The following is a 20,418-nucleotide window of genomic DNA, read 5'->3' as shown; positions in this document are numbered from 1 at the left end:
ATGCTCCAGGGAATATGCAAGTGCAACAACAGTCACTTATATCAATGCCCTGGTTTTGTGGCGAACTTGTCTTTGTCCCCCTTATAGGTACATAGAAATCTTCAAAAGCAGCCTGCAGGAAATTCGCTCAGCAGTTGGCATGGGCGTGCCCAAGATGATGCGTCCAATGGGCACTGCCAGACCAGGGCCCTATGACAGAACTGAGCGCTTTGGTGGTGGTCCATCACGCTATGGCATGGGCCGCGGGGGGCGCAACTTCCGTGGTGAGTTTTTCTACTCTGCTGTCGGCCTTTGCTTTGATTTTTCAGTGGACTCGGTTACCCGAGTTAGCCAATATTAACAAAACTCGTGTATTCAGCTTTGCTGACTTACTTTTTCTCACATGAATTTTGCAACCTCAATTATTTTAACAGCTGTGTGGCACCGTTGCCATTTACATAAAATCAATGTATAAGGATGACAGATATTCTAGGTACTGTACAATGCCTTGCATGATTTAGGGTGGTTGTGATGATGATTCACTAGCGCATAACCACAAAGATTGTGCCTTCATCTTTGCAAAAATGAAGTTCAGGCTGCCGCCTTCCCTTGCCTTCCCTTGCTAAGACTGTTTTCGGAAACGGTGCCCACTCATCACGAATACTTTACTGTCGAAGCTTCTGGACACAAATTTAAACCAAATACAAGCCCCTGGTCGAAAGTTAAGGGCCACACAGTGGACAACGACTTGACAGGTTCGAAGTGGGCGGCAGTCGCTTCGGGCGGTGCTACCATCTTTATTATTTAGGCGCGGTCGTCTGCTCACTCCGTCCGTCGTCTGGATGCCCTTCGCAGCCAGACGAGTGGCGGAATAAGTGTCCGCGGGACAGATTTTCACAGGGCCGTCTGTTGTGTGGATCCACCATAAACAGAGAGGCAAGGTGCGGTTGAACGGAGGGGCTCAGAGGTTGGCCTTCCCTTGCACACACTGTAAAATAATTTACCCCCTTAAAAGTAAAAAATATAGTGTCAATGTGCCTATGTGGTGTAAGTTATTGACATCTTTGCATTCTTTTTTCAATTTTAGGGCTGGAATTAATTTACATTGCAGTTAGTGCAGACTAGAGGATGCGGTCCCATTGCTGGCAATAGTATCTTTTCGCAAGACAAGCGTGTACGCGGTGATACCGTTCCACACAATGGGCTTCTATATCGGAGCTTGCATCCTTCAGGGAGCCATGCAGTGCTGTCAAGTGGAACAGCTCGCACTCGCGGTGCCTTTGATAGACTCTCACTATGGCCCACTGTTGCAATGGCATGCTTGCCATTGCATGCTAGCATTGCTTTGCATGCTAGCCAAGCCATAGTGTAATGAGACGGTTTCCACGCACACTGCCTACAATGAGAAGCAATGCTTCGACCTTAGCAGCTAGCGTGACTTAGACGACCTGCGGCAGCGAGGTTAAGCCACATGGAGCAACCGAGACCACTTGGCTACACCTCTCGTTAATTTGCCCAGAGCCTTTACTGGTGCCCTCTAAGTGGGTCCCGTGAGCAGCCAAGATGTTTAAGAAATTGCAAATTGCGCATCTTGTACACCTTTGACCGCGTACACCTCCCCTTCCGCAAATGTCCCACACAGTGAATCTGTGTTAGCAGGCTAACCTGGTTTGCAGATCTTCTTAGCAGGCTAACAAGATCCGTGAACTGGGAAAGCATATCATGTGAAAATAATGACCACCAAACTAAAGATTGCAGAATCTGGTGCCACCAGCTACACATGTACTGTAAACTTTGCGCTAATTTTTCCCTGTAACATATGATAGGAAACTGTTTGCTCTTTTGGTTAACGTCTGTGGTTTAGCTTGGGATCAAGCTCCCTTCTAAATGCATGTGAACAGAGAAATAGTCTTCATCGGCAACCAATGCATGAGTTACATGAGGTTTGTCGCATTTAAAAGACAATTTTTAAACTACTGACTTGCAAGTAAATTTCATTGATGTCATTTTTTAACAAGAATTGTTCAATGTTGTGAACCAATGTGGCAAGAGTGGTGCTGTTGACTAAAGCCTTGTGTTGAACTACTGCACCGACAAGCTGTGTGCACTGCTGTGCCAGTACCCTCCAGGCGTCTTCAATTGTGAGACTGATCTCTTATATAAGGTGTTGCTTGACAAGACACTTGATTTGTCCGGGGAACCCTGCCATGGGGGAAAGCATAGCAAGGAGCCTCTTGACAGTAGTCGTGGGAGGCAACATGGCAGGGATGGAGAAGGTTCCGCTCAAGGCAAAACATCCGTGATGTTTTAAAGGGGTTAATGTTTTAAGGGGGGACACCCCACTTAAATTCTTTTTTTATTTGTGGCCACAATTTGATGAAACTTCCATCACTCATGTATTTTGACATGCTGATTTCAAATATGCAATTGGTTTTCCCATGCAAAAGTACTTTTCAAAATATAAGCAATTCATGTTTTTTTTTGTATGGACTAATTTGGAGGCAAGTTCTCTACAATGCTGGCTTGTTAATGAAGGAGACTGGCACATCAAAATGATGTTGAATGATCAGAGGTTGCAGTGCTACAAGAATTAATGTTCTAAACTGATTTGTGCCGAAGTTACAGCATGTCAAACTTTTGTAAGCAGAAGGCATTAGTGAAACCCTGGAGAAATTATGACTTATTCAAAATTTCTGTAATGATATTTGTTCACATTTTAGGCCTACTGCCTTCCCAATTTGTCCACCTTTCTGACGAAAAAAGAATTATTGCAATAAGATGAGTAGAACCAGAGATATCGTCACTCCAAAACTACACTACCATCAAAAATGTCGTTTTGAGAAAACGAGAAAAAAATTTAATGATATGTTCGTGGTGATTACGGCAAATGCTTGAATACTAAATTGATCAAGGATGATACAGGGGTCCAACTAGGCAAGAATGAATGTTTTTCACAAATTTGGACCAAAAATAGAGCATGTCAAAATTTTCAAAGTAGAAGCTAATGCAGCTGCCAAGAAAAATTATTATTTTTAGAAATTTTCTGTAATATTTATTCATATTTTAGGCCTACTTCACTGACCAATTCACTACCTTTCTGGCAAAAAAATAAATACTGCTGTAGGATATGCACAACTGAATATATTGTTGCTCCAAGACAATGATACCATCAGAAATGCTGCTTTGAGAAAACGGGCCAAAATATTTCCGTTTATTCACAGATGCCCCCCACCGATATATCTCAATGAACCAGGGGAGTAGTCAGGATGCATGCTGTCATGGTGCTTCTTTTTTTACTGCCTTAGCAAGGCCAAGTGATGCTGCCCTTTTTTGGGTAGAACTTGTACTCCGCCGCAAGTCCTTTTCTTTTGCCCTGCTGGACCCAGTGGGTGTTATATTCATGTCCAGCTCTGCTAGCACTGCTGCAGCTGCATACTCGTTGCTGGCATTAAAACGCAGCACAGCTTCTGCAACAGCTGCCTGTACTGCAACAAGAGACCAGTGCTGCGCTTTTGCTAGCAAGCTCCAGATTACAGAGTGCAGAGACTCATTCGAATTCTGAGTCCTTCCCCTCAGGCACCTCTGCAGCAGGCTCTTCTCTGACAAGCGCTGGTACACTGGCAAAAGAGCTGCAGCGACATCACTAGGCAAATTGTATTTGTGCCTAGGCTCTGGCTCCCCTTTGGCCTTTGCTGCATTGTGGGGGCACCAAGACTGCTCACCAGCCGGGCACAGGGAATGGTTTTGGGCAACTGTCAGTGGAAGTCACATGATAAAAAGTTGCCATCACTGCACGGCTCATGGCTTCCACATCACCAACATGTGATTTTAGGGCTCGCCCATAGTAGACAGCCAACCTGTCGACCAGCTCAGCTGTCAATCTCCCCTTGCCACCGAGGCTTCGTTTGCCTTCACCCTTGTGTTTCTGTAATAAGTTGCGGAGTGTGGTGCCCATGTGTTTCCTCACATGGTTGATGCAATCCTCCTTTTCTACTTCAATGTATCCGTAAACTTTCGCTTCTTTAATTGCATTGTATGTGCGGCCGTCACCGTCACACAACATGGTGGTATAGCGAAGGTTATGTCGCTGAAGCGACCTCTCAAACAAGATTTTGCCTGCATCTACTTCCATCTGGCCAGACTTGCAGCTTGTGTTTTTTTTGCACTGGTGGCTCAACTTCCAAAGGTCATAGCCCTCACTGTCTGGCTTAGGGCCATTCTCGCAGCCCAAACAAAAGTTAGACATCACATGGTAATCGAGCACATATCCAGTGAAGAGTTCAACAACAGTTCCAACACCAATATGTGAGGAATGTCCCCTTGTCAACCAAGTTCCGTCGTAACACACTGCAATGCTCTTTTTGTGTCCAAAACTAATGTCCTCATACAGTTCAGTGACTTCTTTCGCACACCGAGTCATAACTGTCGCGGCAGCTCGGGTGGCAGCAGGCTCTAGCGTCTTCTTTAGGTGCCGCTGAAATGTTTTATTGTGGAGTCCCCGGCGCGAAAGCCCGATCCACGCGAAGATGTCGTTCATGGCTGTTTGGCCATTTCCACTGCTGATTATTGCACGTGTGGCTAACATGTTAATCTCAAAATGTTTTCACCATCAACTCTGCGCGAGTTCCATTGCGCCGCAACTTCACCACAATTCTCGCACAACACGACCAGTTTCTTGGCGAGGCCGTTGTCACGGTCGCCCGTGACTACTTTTGCACACCCTCCGCATACCTTGCACCTCAAGGCAGCAAGCAGCACATTGACAAGGTTCAGGTCAACAATCACGTATAAAGCTGCAATGTCCACGGCTGAAGCCGATGACGCGTCGCTTGCATCAGTGAAAACAGCAGTCTTTCGCGCTGTTGCCGGCGTCGACTCGAGTCTATCAAGTGTGACTTGATCACGGGCACTCACTTGAGCTATTTCGCTGCTCGTGACAGTTCTAGCGTCAACTCTCACACTGCCGGAGTCGGCGCGAAGGATGCCGTCGGTCTGCAGATCGCTATCACCAGCATCGCTGCGAATCGCTTGCTGACCCGTTGTAGAGTCTCGCGATACACCGCCGTTGTCGGATGCACCAGCACCGCGAGTCACTTGCTCGTCGGTTCCAGGGCCGCGCGATGTTGGCCCGCTATCACCTCCATCGCCGTTGTTGGGTGCCTTAGCGACGAAAGTCGCTTGCTCATACGTTGCAGTGTCCCGCGATGTCGTGCCCTTAGCCCGTTTCTTATTTTTTGCTCGCTTTCAGCCGAACTGATACAGTGTGGAACTTTTTCGGTCCTCCAGGCATCTTTATCGTGGCGCGGTCGCAACCAAAGACAAAATGGCGCCTCTACCAGCCAAATTTTCCTATCCAGTGCCCTAAGCCAATAACATGACGCTATCGTAGCCACATGATCCTAGCTGGCCAGTGACTACTTTCTATACACGCTTTTTTTCTCGTTTTATTTGTGAAGGCGGCCAGCGCAGGGTTGCTTACTGAGTGATAAAAAGAAGACAAACGCGGGAGCTTTTCAACGATACCAAAATGGCCGCGGTTGGGCAAGCTGTTCACGAGTTATAGGCAGCCGAAATAAGCGCAATTTGTCCACAATTTAAAGGGCTGTGGGTGTGGCAACGAATCTTTGAATCGCTGTTACGCCATCAATATGAGGTATTCTTAAATAAAAAGTTGCAGACAGGTGTGGGATGGTAGTAGGAACACGAAAATGACATTTCTGAAAACTCGATTTTCGGGCAAATTTTCGACTCCTAAGAGCCATGTCTCCCCTTAAAGCAGTGAAACAACACTGCGACGTCGTCTGCGAGCTGAGAGTATGTCAGGACAATTGAGGTTGACTTACGAGCTGTTGAGAGAGAGAATTTCAATTGTGACAAAGTTCAGGCCTCATACCACTGAGCTTGCTATCAGTTGATAGAAATAGCTCACATTTGAAAATATTTGCTTCTGTATGCATCTCCTTTTTATTCTTATTTGAGAATGTCCGACTCCATTTGCAATTTTTTTCGAAAACATTTTATTTGCTGTGCGTCTTACTAACCCCTCCCTTCTGTTCTCTTTTTGAATAACATAAACATACTCCTTAGTGTTCAAATTGGATTAAGACATTTTCTTTATTTTATTCATATGTTTTCTAGAGAGTGACAGAATCGGGCGATATGGCTTCAACCCGTCTTGACATAAAACATAGTTCTGCATCACTCAGGGAATTTTGCAAAGGCACTCAGGGAAAATCTGGAAAACTCTGGGAATTCGGAAATGTCAACTTGGTAGACACCCTGCAGTGCCACAGGCCAGGACCCCACGGCTGAGATGCCGCCTGCCGCAGAAACGGGAATTATCGATGACCTCTGTGCTAGTAGGGTCGATATCCCCACTGTTAAATTTTAAGTTAGCTAGCTGTGATGTGCTGTCCTGCCCTGCTCCGAGTTGGACGATGAGGAGATCGTCTGTCAGGTTCTTAAGCTCTTGAAAGTGGACGACTTTGATGACAACGCGCTGCTTACACCACAGCCATCGAATGCAGTCTTAGCACAGGCCCTAATAGCACTCTTGTCTGCCTATAGCAATGGTCAGACACTGGCTGATACACAGGCTGACCAAGTTGTGGGTACCGTGCCGTTACTGGAAGAACTTGTGCATGATTTTTGAGAACAAATTCCACCAGATGGTCTTCAAGTTCAATATGAACAGCGTAGCAGCCATGGGAACAGAAGATTTCTGTGAATGTCGACACTTGCACCCGTTCACTTTCTATTTATGAAAACCCTAGAACAGTGCACTGCCCCCATGCTGCTGTTCCCTTTTAGCACATCATTTTTGAGCTTAGCACAAATTCCAGCCAAGACCTGCTAATTTTGAACCCCAAGGAGGTGGCAAAGCATATTTTCGTAAAGTTCACATGTTCGCAGTGGCAGTGGTTGGTTTTGTTGCTCCATAGTGGCCCAATGACAATTACAGTTGTGCCAAAAACTGCTGTGTAGGGAAAACATGATATGACATGATATATGAAATAACATGATATAACATGATATATGAAAACAAACATATGACGGCGACTTAGCTAATTTTTGAAGGAAAGAACCAGTCAAAAACGCAAAGGGCAAGAGAAGTTCACACCACGACTGGTCTATCAACTGAACTTCTCCTCTTGTCCTTTGTGTTTTTGACTGGTTTTTTCCTTTAAATATGTACCAACTGGCTCGGATTTCAACCCTTCTGCAAAGCTAATTTTTCTTAGGAAAGAACTTTACCTATATTCTGGTATATATAGTAGTTTAATGTGCCTCTTCCCAAAGTATTGATACATCTGTCTGTATTGTACATAAGAATATATAACGGAATATATTATGCAAAAAAAAAAGGTGCTCATAAGCTCTTCCAAATGCTAGATTTCAAATTTTTGATGTGCACTACTCCACAGCTTTACTTGCTTCACCATTTGTTTCTTTGCTTGAATATTTCATATATTTGTGCTTGGATTTATTCAAATGAATTCCACTATACAAGTTAACTGCATATATTTTATTTCTGGCAGGATTTGTTGAAGAGGATGGCTATGGAGACTTCGGTGAGTGTTGCATGTATGTCATGTTTTCATACCCCAGAATATATTCTGAAGGTGTGCCGTATAGTTCTTGCTTTTTTCCCCTTAGTGGGTAGACTAGATATCATGAATCCTTGACTTAATAAAAAAAGAAAATATGGAAACCTTGGTTCACAACAATTTCTTCAGTTTAACAAATTTTGAAGGCTTAGTAGGATATCACTGACAAGGTGTTATACTGTATCTGTTACCCGCCGCGGTAGCTTGGTAGCTATGGTGCCGCACTGCTGAGCTCAAGGTTTCGAGTTCAATCCTGGCCATGCCAGCCTGATTTCAATGGGTACAACATGCAAAAACACTCGTATGCCTAGATTTAGGTTAAAGGACCCCTGGTGGTCAAAATTGTCCCCCACTATATAGCCTGTATTAATGATGTTGATATCTTGGCGCATAAAACCCCAGATATTAATTTAAAAATTCTTTAGGCTGTATCGGTTGTATGGACTTTCCAATCAGTTCAGAACTAAACTTTGACTTAACAACACTTGCTTTTTTTTTAAGGAGGTTCTGGTGGCGGCGCTCGCTTCTCAGCCACTGGTCACTTTGTGCACATGCGAGGTCTACCATTCCGGGCCACTGAGCGTGACATTTTCGAGGTGTGTTCACATATTTTGTTTTCTTTTTTCTTTTTCTTCCCCCTTCTACATTTAGTAAAATTATAGCACCTTCAGACACTTCTCATGTTTTGGTAGCATGAGGAATTCGCTACAGGTGCGACATAAATCCAGTGCTTCAAGTAAACCTCAGTCTAAAATTTCTGGTCAGCTGAGGTTTACTTCTGAACTCAAGCACAACAAATTGCTTATTGTTTAGAATCGTCACGTTGTTTACAATCATGAAGTTGAAAAAAAATTTTTTCCTTGCAGTTTTTTCAGCCAATGAATCCAATTAATGTTCACCTGATTTATGAAGACAGTGGTCGCCCATCAGGTGAATGTGACGTTGAGTTTGCCACGCATGAGGAAGCTGTCAAGGCCATGAGCAAAGACAAGGCCCACATGCGTAAGTAATCCCCTCATCAGCTTCTGACAGTGCGTGCTGCCCTTGGGCACTATTTAAACTGCATAAGCAGTGATTAAAGGGACACTAAAAGCAGATACTAAATCGACGTGGACTATTAAAATATTATTCCAGAAACCGCGCAGTCCTTGTTTAGGGCAAAGGGAACATGTAGTTCACAAGAAAATCGTGTCTGAAGGGCCTGCATGCCTAAGCACAATTCACATCGCCTGCTTGGAGCGGGTAGTGGTGATGTTGCATATGCCATCTCCGCCCTTTACTACTGTCAGTCAGTAGAATGTCACCAGACAGATTGAGCTACGGTTCCTTGTGCAAAATGCAAATGTGCGGCCATAGAGAAATCAGCAAGACAGCTTTGGATTCGCTGCTGCAGCTGGTCAAGTGGAGTGGACTGTTCGGGAATCCCGTGGAATCACATGGACGCGGTATTGTCTGATACTTGCGGTTTGTGTGAGTTTCACGAGGAAGCAAAACCAGTGCAGCGCTATGCAATAACGAAACTGCTGAAACGTGAAAGTGAGGGTGCACAGAGGGGAGAAAATGAAACCTTTCTACTACCCGTGTCATTGTCAAGGGTAACTTCAGTGAGTTCCTTTTCTTTTCTTTTTTTATTATCAGATAGAACTAGGTAACATTTTACTTTGTGTTATAATGCAATACAATGATCTCATTTCGAGTGATTGAGTATATAATAAAGTATGTAAAGTCGGCAATTGTGCTTCGTTGTATTGAAATTTGACTTTTTATGCAAATAAGCACAGTCGCTGATTGGTTTTTCATACACGAAAGGGGCCGCAGAATTTTCTAAATTATTGGGCAGTCTAAAAAAATTGAATGAACAAACTAATAATTTTGATGTGTTTCGGGTCGGCGACGAATGATACGGTGTCATGCCACGTCGATGATATCTTCACACTGGCAGTGAATGCTTCGTCTGTCTCTCACTCTAACGATCACCAAAACTCGAGATTATGTATGCAACTATCAATGCTAAACGCATGGGAAGACAGCTTACATGATGCCTCGCTGTCTCGGTGCACTCGGCCGCACTTACAGCCATGCGCAGACAGCGTATACGCGCGTCATAAATCAGGATGCCTGCGAACTCCCCAGCCCCTTGATCGCGTTATCGCGAGCTCGCTCCCCTCCCCTTCTTTTTCTTTGCTCAGTGCATTTTTCTTATTCTCAGAATCTGAGGCATGCTACATCTTTCTCGTCAATAGGTTTGGCGCACGTGAAGTTTGTACTTTAAGTGCTTTAATATTTCTACGTTAGTTTTCTTTAAATTCATAAAAAGTTGGTGCGGAATGGATTAGAGGGCATTCTAGAATTAGGCAAATGCTGCTAATTGAAGCAGTTTCTGGATGTTTTCTTCTACCTGTTTAGTTCAATGCACTGGATAATTCAAATATTTTCGTCTGTCCCACTTGAGCAAAAAAAAAGTTGACTACAGTCGCCGACCGATTTTCCGGACTCCAAAAATTCGGACATGCCCGATTATTCGGTCAGCTTCGCGGCACCGCCATTCTCCCCACAGACCATAATGTATAACAACTGCCGAAAGTTCGGACACCTTGCAACCTCTCGTCTGATTTTTCGGACACTTCTTGAGCCAACTCGATCGAGGGCATCATGCACCGACTCTGACCGGCGCATAGTTCGACTAAGCCTCCTTGCTGTCCGACGAAGTGGCGCTACTGGAAATCCCCGCTCATCATCATCGTTTCTGCCTGGTTCGATAGAGTGGCCGTACAGCAGTTCTGGTTACAGCTCAGTAAGCCATGTCAAGACAATCCAGCAGCTGATGTTTCTTCCGTGCGCGACGCTGCGAGCCGGCCACGTTTTTTCGTTTGTGCGACTGGTGTCGGCACGGTGGTCTGTCGTGTGCTGTGTCGAGGTTTCGGTGATCCAACGCAGCGTACGGAAACATCGCGTCAAGTGTCTAATGGCACCGAAAGTGCCCGCGCAGACTGCGCTGGGGAATGCCGGCAAGCGGGTGCCGGGAGGCGTAAGATTTGTCACCTTCCGATGTGCTCCCTACTGACGCGGAAAATGTTCTGCCGAAACCTGCGCAGTGGTTGCATTGCGATTCCGGACACCGTCTCATTTGACAGTTTCACAGGTGCTGACACTGCTGTACTGACATGGGCAGAACTCGACGACGGCGAGATCATTCGTCAGGTTTCTGCTGCACCGCCGGATGATGACTCCGAGTCGGAAGATGACACATCATGTGCTACGCTGCCGTTGCATGCGGAGCGTGCACAAGCAGCGACTGTGCTTTCAGCCGCCTATAGTGACCGTACGACCCTCTCCGAGATTCAGGCTTATCTGATTGCGCGTAAACGGAACAGCGTGCAATGGCGCACTCACAATTTCTTCCAAGCCTGCTGCCGAGCCTGAATAAGTGCGTGGAAATAAAGGATTTCATTTTTTTTCTTTTCTTAATCCGCTTTTTCGGACGCCTGTTTATTCGGACATTTCCGCAGTCCCCATGAGGTCCGAATAAACGATCCGCGACTGTATCTCTAAAAGTAATTGTTCTGGAACCTGGCTTCAGGTTTACTTTATCGTATTCAAAGGGTGTGAAATGCGGAAACACCCATGTACTTAGATATGGGTGCACGTAATCGGAAAGGTTTTGGCATGTAAAACCCCATAATTTTTATATTCAGAGGGTATGAGGGCCCGTTTGAGACTAGCATGACTTCTGAAGGTCTAAACCTTCTACACATCGGAACAAAATGCTGGCGAGAACCTGCCCTAAGCAGTGTATACTTGTTTGTATGCACCGGTTTCAGTACCAAAGAGACAACTGTGTTAGGACTTCACCATGCACTGGCTCACTCAGTTCCGGGACTGCTGTGGCTGACACACACTGTACAACTAGAAGAAACATGTAGCTTCCCCCCCCTCCCCCCCCCCCTTTTTTTTCAACACCACCAAAGCTAATTAGTACACGTCAGCAAATTTTTGGTCTGTCATAGGGTCGTAATGTCTATGATGCCAGGTTGGGTACTTCCAGTACATCGTTAGTGTCAAATTAAAAGATATGTTCGTAAACCTTCATCCTTCTGCATGCGAAATGCAGGTGGTAGAGTTCCTACAATTTTGCAAATAAGTGTCTGTACTCCAACTTCAGGTGCCAGCATCTTTTGTTACTGTGATGCCACTTGTATTGGGGTGAAAAAGAAATGCGTGTTTTTTTTCATTTCCTGCAGTTTTTTTTCTTTGCCAGCTACATAAAATGTTCAAATGCGACCAAGCTATTAATCCTTATCGAATGTTAATAGAATGGCATACACTTTTCATTTCAGAGCACCGTTACATTGAGCTGTTTCTGAACTCAACACCAAGTGGCTTGAACTCTGGTGGCAATGCTGGTGGATTTGGGAATGGAGTAGGCCCCATTGGGTCTGCTTCTGGCACCCCTGCTTTTGCAGGGACCATGGCCACTGGAGGAACTGGCTTCGGCTCCAGCAGCTTCGGCAGTGGCCGTTTTGGAGGTGCGTTCATTTCTCTCTTTTACACCTTGTCTGTTTCCCACAACTGTTAGGATGGCATTTAGCATCACTTAAATCTGAATACAGTGAAACCTTGTTAATATGAAAACTACCTAAGTGATAGTTAATTGTCAAAGGTTTGAAAATTGCACAACGAAAGCCTATTGTTTATTACAAAAATATATTTCCCTACTACATATTCCAAAATAGAAAGCTTGTAACCCAAAATATTTGGCATGCATACGTTATCTTTTTGCATTGACTGTTTTTCACTGGCTAACCACTGTTACAAAGTTATTGGTAGGCTTAAATCGTATCTACATCTGTCAACTTTCTCAAACATCGACATCAATTCTATGGCAAAAAAATCTTGTCTAATCGTGTTGCATGCATTACTTGTATACTCTAGAGCCTTGCTGATAAACTCCTTCTTCATACACTTGATATAACATTAGCGATGCCCGGTTCCGGTAAAGGGCCCATAAACCCCTATGTATCAGAATCCTCTTTGATATGTTAAAAGCAAGTGCTGCCAAGTATGCTGACGTGCATGCGGTCCTTTTTGAAGTGGTTTAAATATGTTTGAGCTGCAGGTATGAACTTTGACAGCAGCATTTTGCAAGTACAAACCATGCAGATTGCCAATAAGCTCGACATTGACGACTTCAAAGCCTTCAGTGGCTGGATCAATTGTTACATGAAACTGTAGACTCGTATGGGCAGTGAGTGAGTGTTGCTACTGTGGACATGTGAAAAGCTTGACTAGGATCAGTTGTTCAATTACGCAAACCATGCAACATATGTGATTAGGGCCTTTCAAGCTGCAGCCATCCAAAGCACTCACTTTGAAGGGTGGTCTGTCAAGAGGTTATAGTAGCAAGGAGCACCTGACCATATGGTGTTAACTCAGATGAGTCCCAAATGATGAAACCATGGGTTATCGTTAAGTTTTGGGGCTTTGTCCGTCAGAACTATGGTGTGGAGATTCGTGGTTTCGGCTTTCTGCTTCCACTAAAGTGCCTACCTAATAATGGTGGGGCTCTTGGTACGTGAATACAATGCGAGACAATTGTGCATGTCAACTCTCAGGAACAGAATTGTATTGAATGCAGGTGTTGTCGGTATGTGGTTTGTCTTTCTTGGAATTGTTATATATGATGAAATCAATGCCTAATTGAACAGATAAGTTACTCAATTAAGCAGATTTCAGTTTTAGTTTATTGCCAGCTGTCAAATAGAAATTCACAAAACTTTCATAGCATGGAACTTGCTGCAGTATTGCTAACGTTCATTACTAACTTCATTCTCTTCCAGGAGGAAGTTATGGGGGTGGCTCCATGGGAGGAAACATGATTGGTGGGAACAACTACACTTCATTCTAACCATTTGGAAGTATGCTGGTGATCATGAGTTCATTTTTAATTTTTTTTTTTTTCTACTGTATAAAGAGTTGTGCTTGTGTACCTCATGTCTAACATGTAAAGTTTCCAACCTGGAAATCATGTCATTGTGAAGTGCTGTGTAGCACACACACACAAAAAAGCAGTCCAGTAAATGTCTTCAGAACACATGACTTGTTTGTTTCATTTTTTGAATGACTTCGGCATTTCAAATGGTAAGTAGTCTGTCTACGCAGTAACTTCACGCGAGTGAATGGGCAGCTGAGTACTATTAACCACTCGCTGGCATGTGTGTGTACAACTGCCTTACGTACTAGTGCCACGGCCACTCAATAAACTGCACAAGGTGTTCTTATTGAGCCTCTGTGGTACAGTAAAAGCTTAATTCGAAACTTCAAACAATTCGAAGTAGCTGCCACAGTCCGTCCAACAGTGTTTTGAAAGCAATATGTGACGTACCCCGCTAATCACACTGAAATCCACACCGCCACTGATAATTCGAACTCTGCACCATCGTAGATGGGACGAGCGCTAGTGTGCGGGAGCACGTTGGCAACGCTGGCGCAGCCGTGCATCTTTGCTCATTCCATCTACTGCTCTTTGTTTAGGCTTGACTGGGAAGAGGCGTTAATGCTTGGTTCGGGCTCGGACTTCGGTCAGACCCCAACAGTTCGGGTATGCTATTGGTGACTTGAAAACTGCCTACTATAAGGAGGAAAAATTTCATTTCGTCTGCGCAAGGTGGGGCGATTAGGCAGGCCACATGGCCATCAATTGATGTTAGATGGTGACCTCTTCAGCTCATTGTATGGTGTGGAGTGGGGTGTCCAGGCTATAGAACTGCGCAGCACCGCCCCTATGCTACAGGCGAGTGAGAGGCCATCTGGTTAGGAGGAGGTTTGTTCATGCAGTCCCATGTTATGCGATTCAGTGTTCCACAGCATCTACAGAGTTGGCTCAATCACGTGTAGAGTGATGCACAGCCTGTGCTATGGCCAGGAGGGTAAATGCGCTTGCCTCTGCCCCTCCCCCTGCTTTAGCTAGCTTTTGACACGTGACATCCATTGGGCACGCTAGAGGGCAGCGCGACTATTTGGCAGATGTTGCACAGGCTTTCATGTTGACAACACATGAGTATAATGGGTTGAATATATTATCTTTTCACCTGTTTAATTTATCGGCAACTACGCCAGACCAAGTTCTGACAGTGAAAACTTATCTCTAGAAAATGTCATGTACCGCAGATGGTATCTTCACAACTGCCGAGTATGGGAACATGCTTCGCTTACGTTCAAGATTAACGGGCCAAGCCGCGCCCAAATCTTTCAGGCCGGATACACGGGTCAAGCGTGAAACTACCCACTCTGGCCTGGGCGTGAACGAACTGCCTGTGCAGTGCTCAATGGCCAACGCCTCTGTTGCAGGTCGTTTCTCCCTCAAGACCAATGTAGAGACGCGGCGCTGCGTTTTTTTTTCTCTTCATGTTGCAACTTGGAGGTTGTGCTTTCTCTACGAGGTGTTCTGCCGTAAAGCCATGGTGCACTGGAGTAGAGCAGCGTGTCATCCGGCGCCAAAAACGTGCCTCTTTTTCTGCGATGACGTTCGAGGGTGCTGGAGCATGCCGGTAAAGCCCCTCAATTTTTCAAAAGTAGCGCCATTCTTGGATCTTTCCGCCACCTCGATCAGTGGGCTTCTTCGATTTTCCACTTCTGGCTACCCGCGGGCTGCCAGAGCCAGCCAGAGCGTCTTCGTTTTTCTCGGGTTGCTCCGCCCACCGCGCTACGCACTTCCGCTGGGCGTTCGTTTTGCTCGCGCTGGACGGTTCTGGCTACCCGCGGGCTGCCAGAACCTGCCAGGACGATTTTGGTCTGGCTGCTCTCTGAAAGTTCTCTGGCTAGCAGACGACTAAAAGAGGCGATGGGCGCTCGCCGCCATCTTTACGGGGACTTCACGGATTGCAACGCGGGCGCTTGAGGACTTAAATTTACCTCGCTCAGCCAACTGTCTACGGTCATCTTCGGATTTCCTTACTTCTAGCGTTATCTTTTTAGGTGCTAACGCTCCGTTCCGCATCGCGAAGCGGCGTGATACGAGCCGTGGTGAACCGTTTGGAGCTCGTGTGTGTGTGTGTGTGTGTGTGTCCCCTGATTGCTTCGTCGCGGCGGTGAACAGCGCGCCGCGCTCTCATGCGTGCATGTTATCTGCATCGTGTCCCACGCAAGTTGTAGACGCTCATTCACACATTGCGGTACATTTTGGGTTCGTCTTTCTCTGGTGGCGTTCCTTTTCACATATTTCGCGTATGTATATCTCTCCTTTCTCTGCACTTAGCGTAGGCTTTGCAGTTAGCCCGTGTTCGCTCCGTCTCTCCGTCGTATGCTTAGGTGGCAGCTCGAAACCGATATGTGTTCGAACTGCAGGCCGTTGATCTAAGAATACACTGATTGCACTCGGTACATTGGCTTATTGCTCTCATGATTGCGGCCAATGTTGTTTTTCGTGTGAAACTTTTCGCTGGTCACAGGCGACGTGCATTTTCACGTGCCAGCCGCGTCCACAGCTCCTTAAATGAGAAGCACCATCAGCCACAACAAACTTTCTGAAATCGAAGCTCAAGAAGGTCGGCGCGAAATTTTATGCGTATGAGACGTACCCGATAACCTGCTTTTTCATGTCTTGTGATGACACAACGCCAACTCATCAATGTCGCCAGTGGTCGACGTGATCGCTGCGACCAGGGATCATCCAGCTATCGCTTTCGAGTATACAATACGATTTCGCGTCTTGTCATCTGCCTCGTCGGAGGCCATCTGTTGCGCTGCGCAAGGCGAGGTTGGCCGAGTACGCGTCCTGCGCCGAGTCGCGCGAAATCGCGCGAAAGTGATCGTATTCCTGAATGCAACTACATATTTTCAAACTGGCAACGCATAAATGGGCTGACTACGCCGAGCGCGCGTCGGCCTCGACGGGCGCTGCCATGCTGGTAGCATGCTTACATTTGGCCAGCTGTACCGTCGTTCGATTTTGCAAACTTCGGGCAGGTTCGGGTTGTCTTGGGATCCCAGCCCACGTGACTTCCTGTCAGAACCGGAACTAGCTGGCTGCCGTCTGGCTCCCAGCGGGCTGCCAGAACTCCGAAAATCGAAGAGGCCCACTCTGGCGCGTCCTCCAGGCCTCCTGTCGCCCCAGCCTCCTCTGCTCCCCCATTGGCCAATCTGTGTCACGTGAAAGCAGGCGCCGCGCTTTTGTATATTTATTTCCAGCGCGGAGCAGGCGCCGCGCTTTTGTATATTTTGTTTCTTTCCAGCGCGCGCCGACCTCCATTGTTGGGCCTGCGCGACGAAAGTACGGCAGGCGGACTGACGGTGTGCGTTAGCGTAATAGAATGTGTAGGGCCGAGAACTTAATTGCGATGCCATGCTGCTGCGCCTTCGGTTGCCGCAACAGACACAGCGAGGGCAAAAAGCTCTTTGCTTTGCCGCCCGGCGGGCGCAACGCAAAAAGAAGTGTGAATTCGCAGGATCGGGCGGGCTGACTTCGCGGAAGTGGCAAAGAACGCACGGCTTAGTGAAGTAAGGGCCACGGCTACTCACAACCTCTTATTTTGAGCTTCGTTCACGCCTTCCGCTTCGAAAAAGTGTGTTCATGCTCTGCGTGGTTTTTAGCGCGTTATATGACTTTTTTTTTTTTTTCGAATGTGATCTCTTTGTTTCATCTAGTTTCGTCTTGCGGTGAAATGCACGCATCTGCAGTTGGCCTGTGACATAAAAGCGACTTTATTCAGGGTGTGTTTTGAGCTCCACCAGAAGTTAGCACATTCTCGACGCTTTTGCAAGGCTCACTATGACTTATGATGCAGTCTTTTAGCTTCGAATGTACGCCCGCATGTATTCATTTGGTTTGTGGTGATTAACGTTCCTAAACGACTAAAGGTAGGATGGAGGTCGTAGTGGATGGCTCCGGATAACTTGATCTAGCTCGCCTGGGGATGTTTAACGTGCACTGTGATCGTAGAGTCGTACGTGGGCCGGTAAATTCCTCGTTGGCGTATCACAATACTCGCGCGGGCGCGCTAGCGCTGCTTTAGAAGTTGGCGCCTCGGCGCGATTGTATTTCTTCAATAAATTTTATTTACTAGCTGTAACACCTTGTCATTATTTCGTATTATTGACGGCGCCTCCAGGGCACCAAAGCTAGAACCAGGGCTGGATGGGGCTCGCCGAAGCCTGTGCATGCCAAGGGGGTATAAGATCGCGGACAGCCAATTTTGTATGCGAACACTCCCTGCGATGCCTGCATTATTGTAATGGCACGTGCTCTTCAGAGGCCTCCGTTAGCCATTACATGCGCCCTCCTGGAGCAGCACTTGTAAAAAAAATACAGTATATCGTCACGATTACCAAAGCACCCCTCAATGAAAAAAACGGCCGTGTTGCCAGGCATTGCTGACCGCACACAGCCATTCCGGCTGTGTGCGGTCAGCAATCTCTCACGCGCCGGCCGAACAAAAGTATCCTGCAGGTACGTAAATGAACCTACGAAACCACGTACACATACTTTCACGCTGTCAACACCTGAAACTTTGGTAATTACGCGCGTGTTTGAGTACACCGCGTGCTTGCGTCGTGTTTCAGCAACACGAACTCTCAACGTCGCGCGCTTTGCGCCTTAAATGCGCCTTGAATAATGGTCCTTTTCTCTATTTCTTCCGCAATTCCAACACGAAATTCTAAAGGCCAGTTACCGACTGACGAAGAAAGATCTCGATTGAAAAAACTGCTCCGCAGGGCTCGAACGAACTCTTCTGCGGATTTCCTCCCGTAGCGTGTTAGGGCCGATTTACGCTCGAGCCGCCCATCGCCGCAAGCCGCACCGCACGCTTGCGGTCGCGCGATAAATTGCACGTATCCAGCACTTGTGCACAAATTACCATTTACACTGTGTGCACAGAGTATACGTTACACATTGTAAACGGAAATTTGTGCACAAGTGTTTGATACGTGCAATCTTTTGCGCGACCGCACGCGTGCGGTGCGGCTTGCGGCGATGGGCGGCTCGAGCGTAAAGTCTAAACCCCATGAGCGCGATTTTGTGCGCGACAGCGACGAGCGACGGCTTCGAGCGACGGATCGGGCCGTCGCGTGAACAGATCGCTCGGTCTTGTCGCGCGATCGCTCGGTTCTGCAAATCTAGAATTCGTCGCTCGTCGCCCGGAAGTGATATGAGCGACTAGCCAATAGCGCGAAGCCGGAACTGGACGTACATAACTCAAGTACTTCCGATTGTCGCACGGAACGAGCAAACGATTGAATCTTTATATGTGCAAGGATAAGAACCTACTACAAGACTTTCAGAAATACTTTATGCTGCTTTTTACAGTAAAACACATCAACTTGAGTTAATAAAGCACGCGTCACGCCAGTTTCGGCGCCTATATTGCTGCCCTCATACCAGCAACACTGGGGAGACATCGCTCGAAGTCGTCGCTCGCATGGGGTACCACTTGTAGGCGACGAGCGAACGCGACAGCCATCTCCATCGCGTCGCTTGTCGCTGTCGCGTGCAAGATCGCTTGCATGGGGGAGAGAGAGAGAGAGTAAAACTTTATTCAATCTAAATAAAATAAGGCACGATGGTTGGAGCCCCTATTCCAGGGCCCCACTGGCACGAGCGGCTCGCTGGGCTTGGTCCAGAAGAGCCAACTGGCTCTCCCGACCCTCGTCCGCAAGCCATGCCTCCCACTGCCCATTCCTCATTAGTGGATGTTGGTGTAATATGGGACTGTCTATGTGCGGCGGCCTCCTGGGGCACTCCCATGTGATGTGTTTTAGTGTGGGTGTGTCTGTGCACCACGGGCACTCGTCAGTGAACCTCGTGGGGTGTATTCTGTGTAGGTGGTGCAGGTTGGGGTATGTATTGCATACCCCAACCCACGCGCGCATTGAGGTTGCTGCATAACGATCAAATTCCGGGCTCCTTCAGATCGGACACATTGAGAACATTGGCTGTATTCTTGCCCTTCGGCGCCCTTTTGTGGAGCGAAGTATCTAAACGATGGCGGCATGGGGTTTATACTTAAATCGGACCTTAGCCGTCGTCTGCTACGGCAGGCCCACCACCGGCGGCGCCACCGTTGAGGCCGCGCCGAGCGGAGGAGGAGGGAATGGCGCTACTTAGGGAGATTGACGGACTTTACATGGATGGATGGATGGATGGATGGATGGATGTTACGAGCGTCCCCTTTGGAACGGGGCGGTGGCTTGCGCCACCAAGCTCTTGCTACTATGCTGCCTAATATCCTACCTAGGTTAACCAATGAAAAAACAAAAAAACCCCACTATGAACTACCACGTCCAAATTTTCTGATACCCTATTGCGAACTGTGCTTTTGTACGTCTCCGTCTTTTGTCGTTTCCCTACTTTTCTTCCACCAATCCTCCAATCGCCTCTTACTGATGTCTATTGCGGACTTGTTTGCTTTACCACTGCTCCCGCTGAACCCAAGGGCTTCAAGGAGGCCAGTGGTGCCTAAATCGACCGCTGGATAGACGTCTTCACATTCTAATAAAATATGCTCCGTCGTTTCCCTAGCTTTACCGCAGCAAGCACATGCTTCTTCTTCCTTCTTATATCTCGCTTTATAGGTGCGTGTTCTAAGGCATCCCGATCTCGCTTCGAAAAGTAATGAGCTTCCCTTTGAGTTATCATAAATGGTTTCTTTCCTAATTTCGTTTTTTCCCCTTAAGTAGTTACTAATGGCAGGTTTCTGCCGGTCTACTGCAGCGCCATCTGCCGCTGCAGCCTGGAGTCTGCTGGCAAGAAAAAATAATGGTGCAACACGGGGCCTCTGGGATCAGCGGTTATGGCTGTCGCGGAGGGCGTGCATGTGCAGTCACCCGCAAATGTTTA

The 20,418-nt window shown here is 46.9% G+C and overlaps 1 protein-coding gene across 1 annotated transcript in view; it reads left to right on the top strand.

The window, feature by feature from the left end:
• The window catches only part of glo (heterogeneous nuclear ribonucleoprotein glorund), a 40,747-nt gene extending 27,065 nt beyond the window's left edge, over positions 1-13,682 (top strand). The window contains exons 6-11 of the mRNA XM_050195842.3: positions 88-263; positions 7,518-7,550; positions 8,088-8,182; positions 8,453-8,588; positions 11,924-12,112; positions 13,424-13,682. Of these exons, the coding sequence (XP_050051799.1) occupies positions 88-263; positions 7,518-7,550; positions 8,088-8,182; positions 8,453-8,588; positions 11,924-12,112; positions 13,424-13,491 (697 nt within the window). The 3' untranslated portion in view covers positions 13,492-13,682. The remainder of the gene's footprint in view (positions 1-87; positions 264-7,517; positions 7,551-8,087; positions 8,183-8,452; positions 8,589-11,923; positions 12,113-13,423) is intronic.
• The last annotated feature ends 6,736 nt before the right edge of the window (positions 13,683-20,418 follow it).

Source organism: Dermacentor andersoni, chromosome 1 (assembly GCF_023375885.2).
Source record: "Dermacentor andersoni chromosome 1, qqDerAnde1_hic_scaffold, whole genome shotgun sequence".
Taxonomy (NCBI): Eukaryota; Metazoa; Arthropoda; class Arachnida; order Ixodida; family Ixodidae; genus Dermacentor; species Dermacentor andersoni.
The sequence above is the reverse complement of the archived record's forward strand: the minus strand, read 5'-3'. Positions and strand labels throughout refer to the sequence as shown.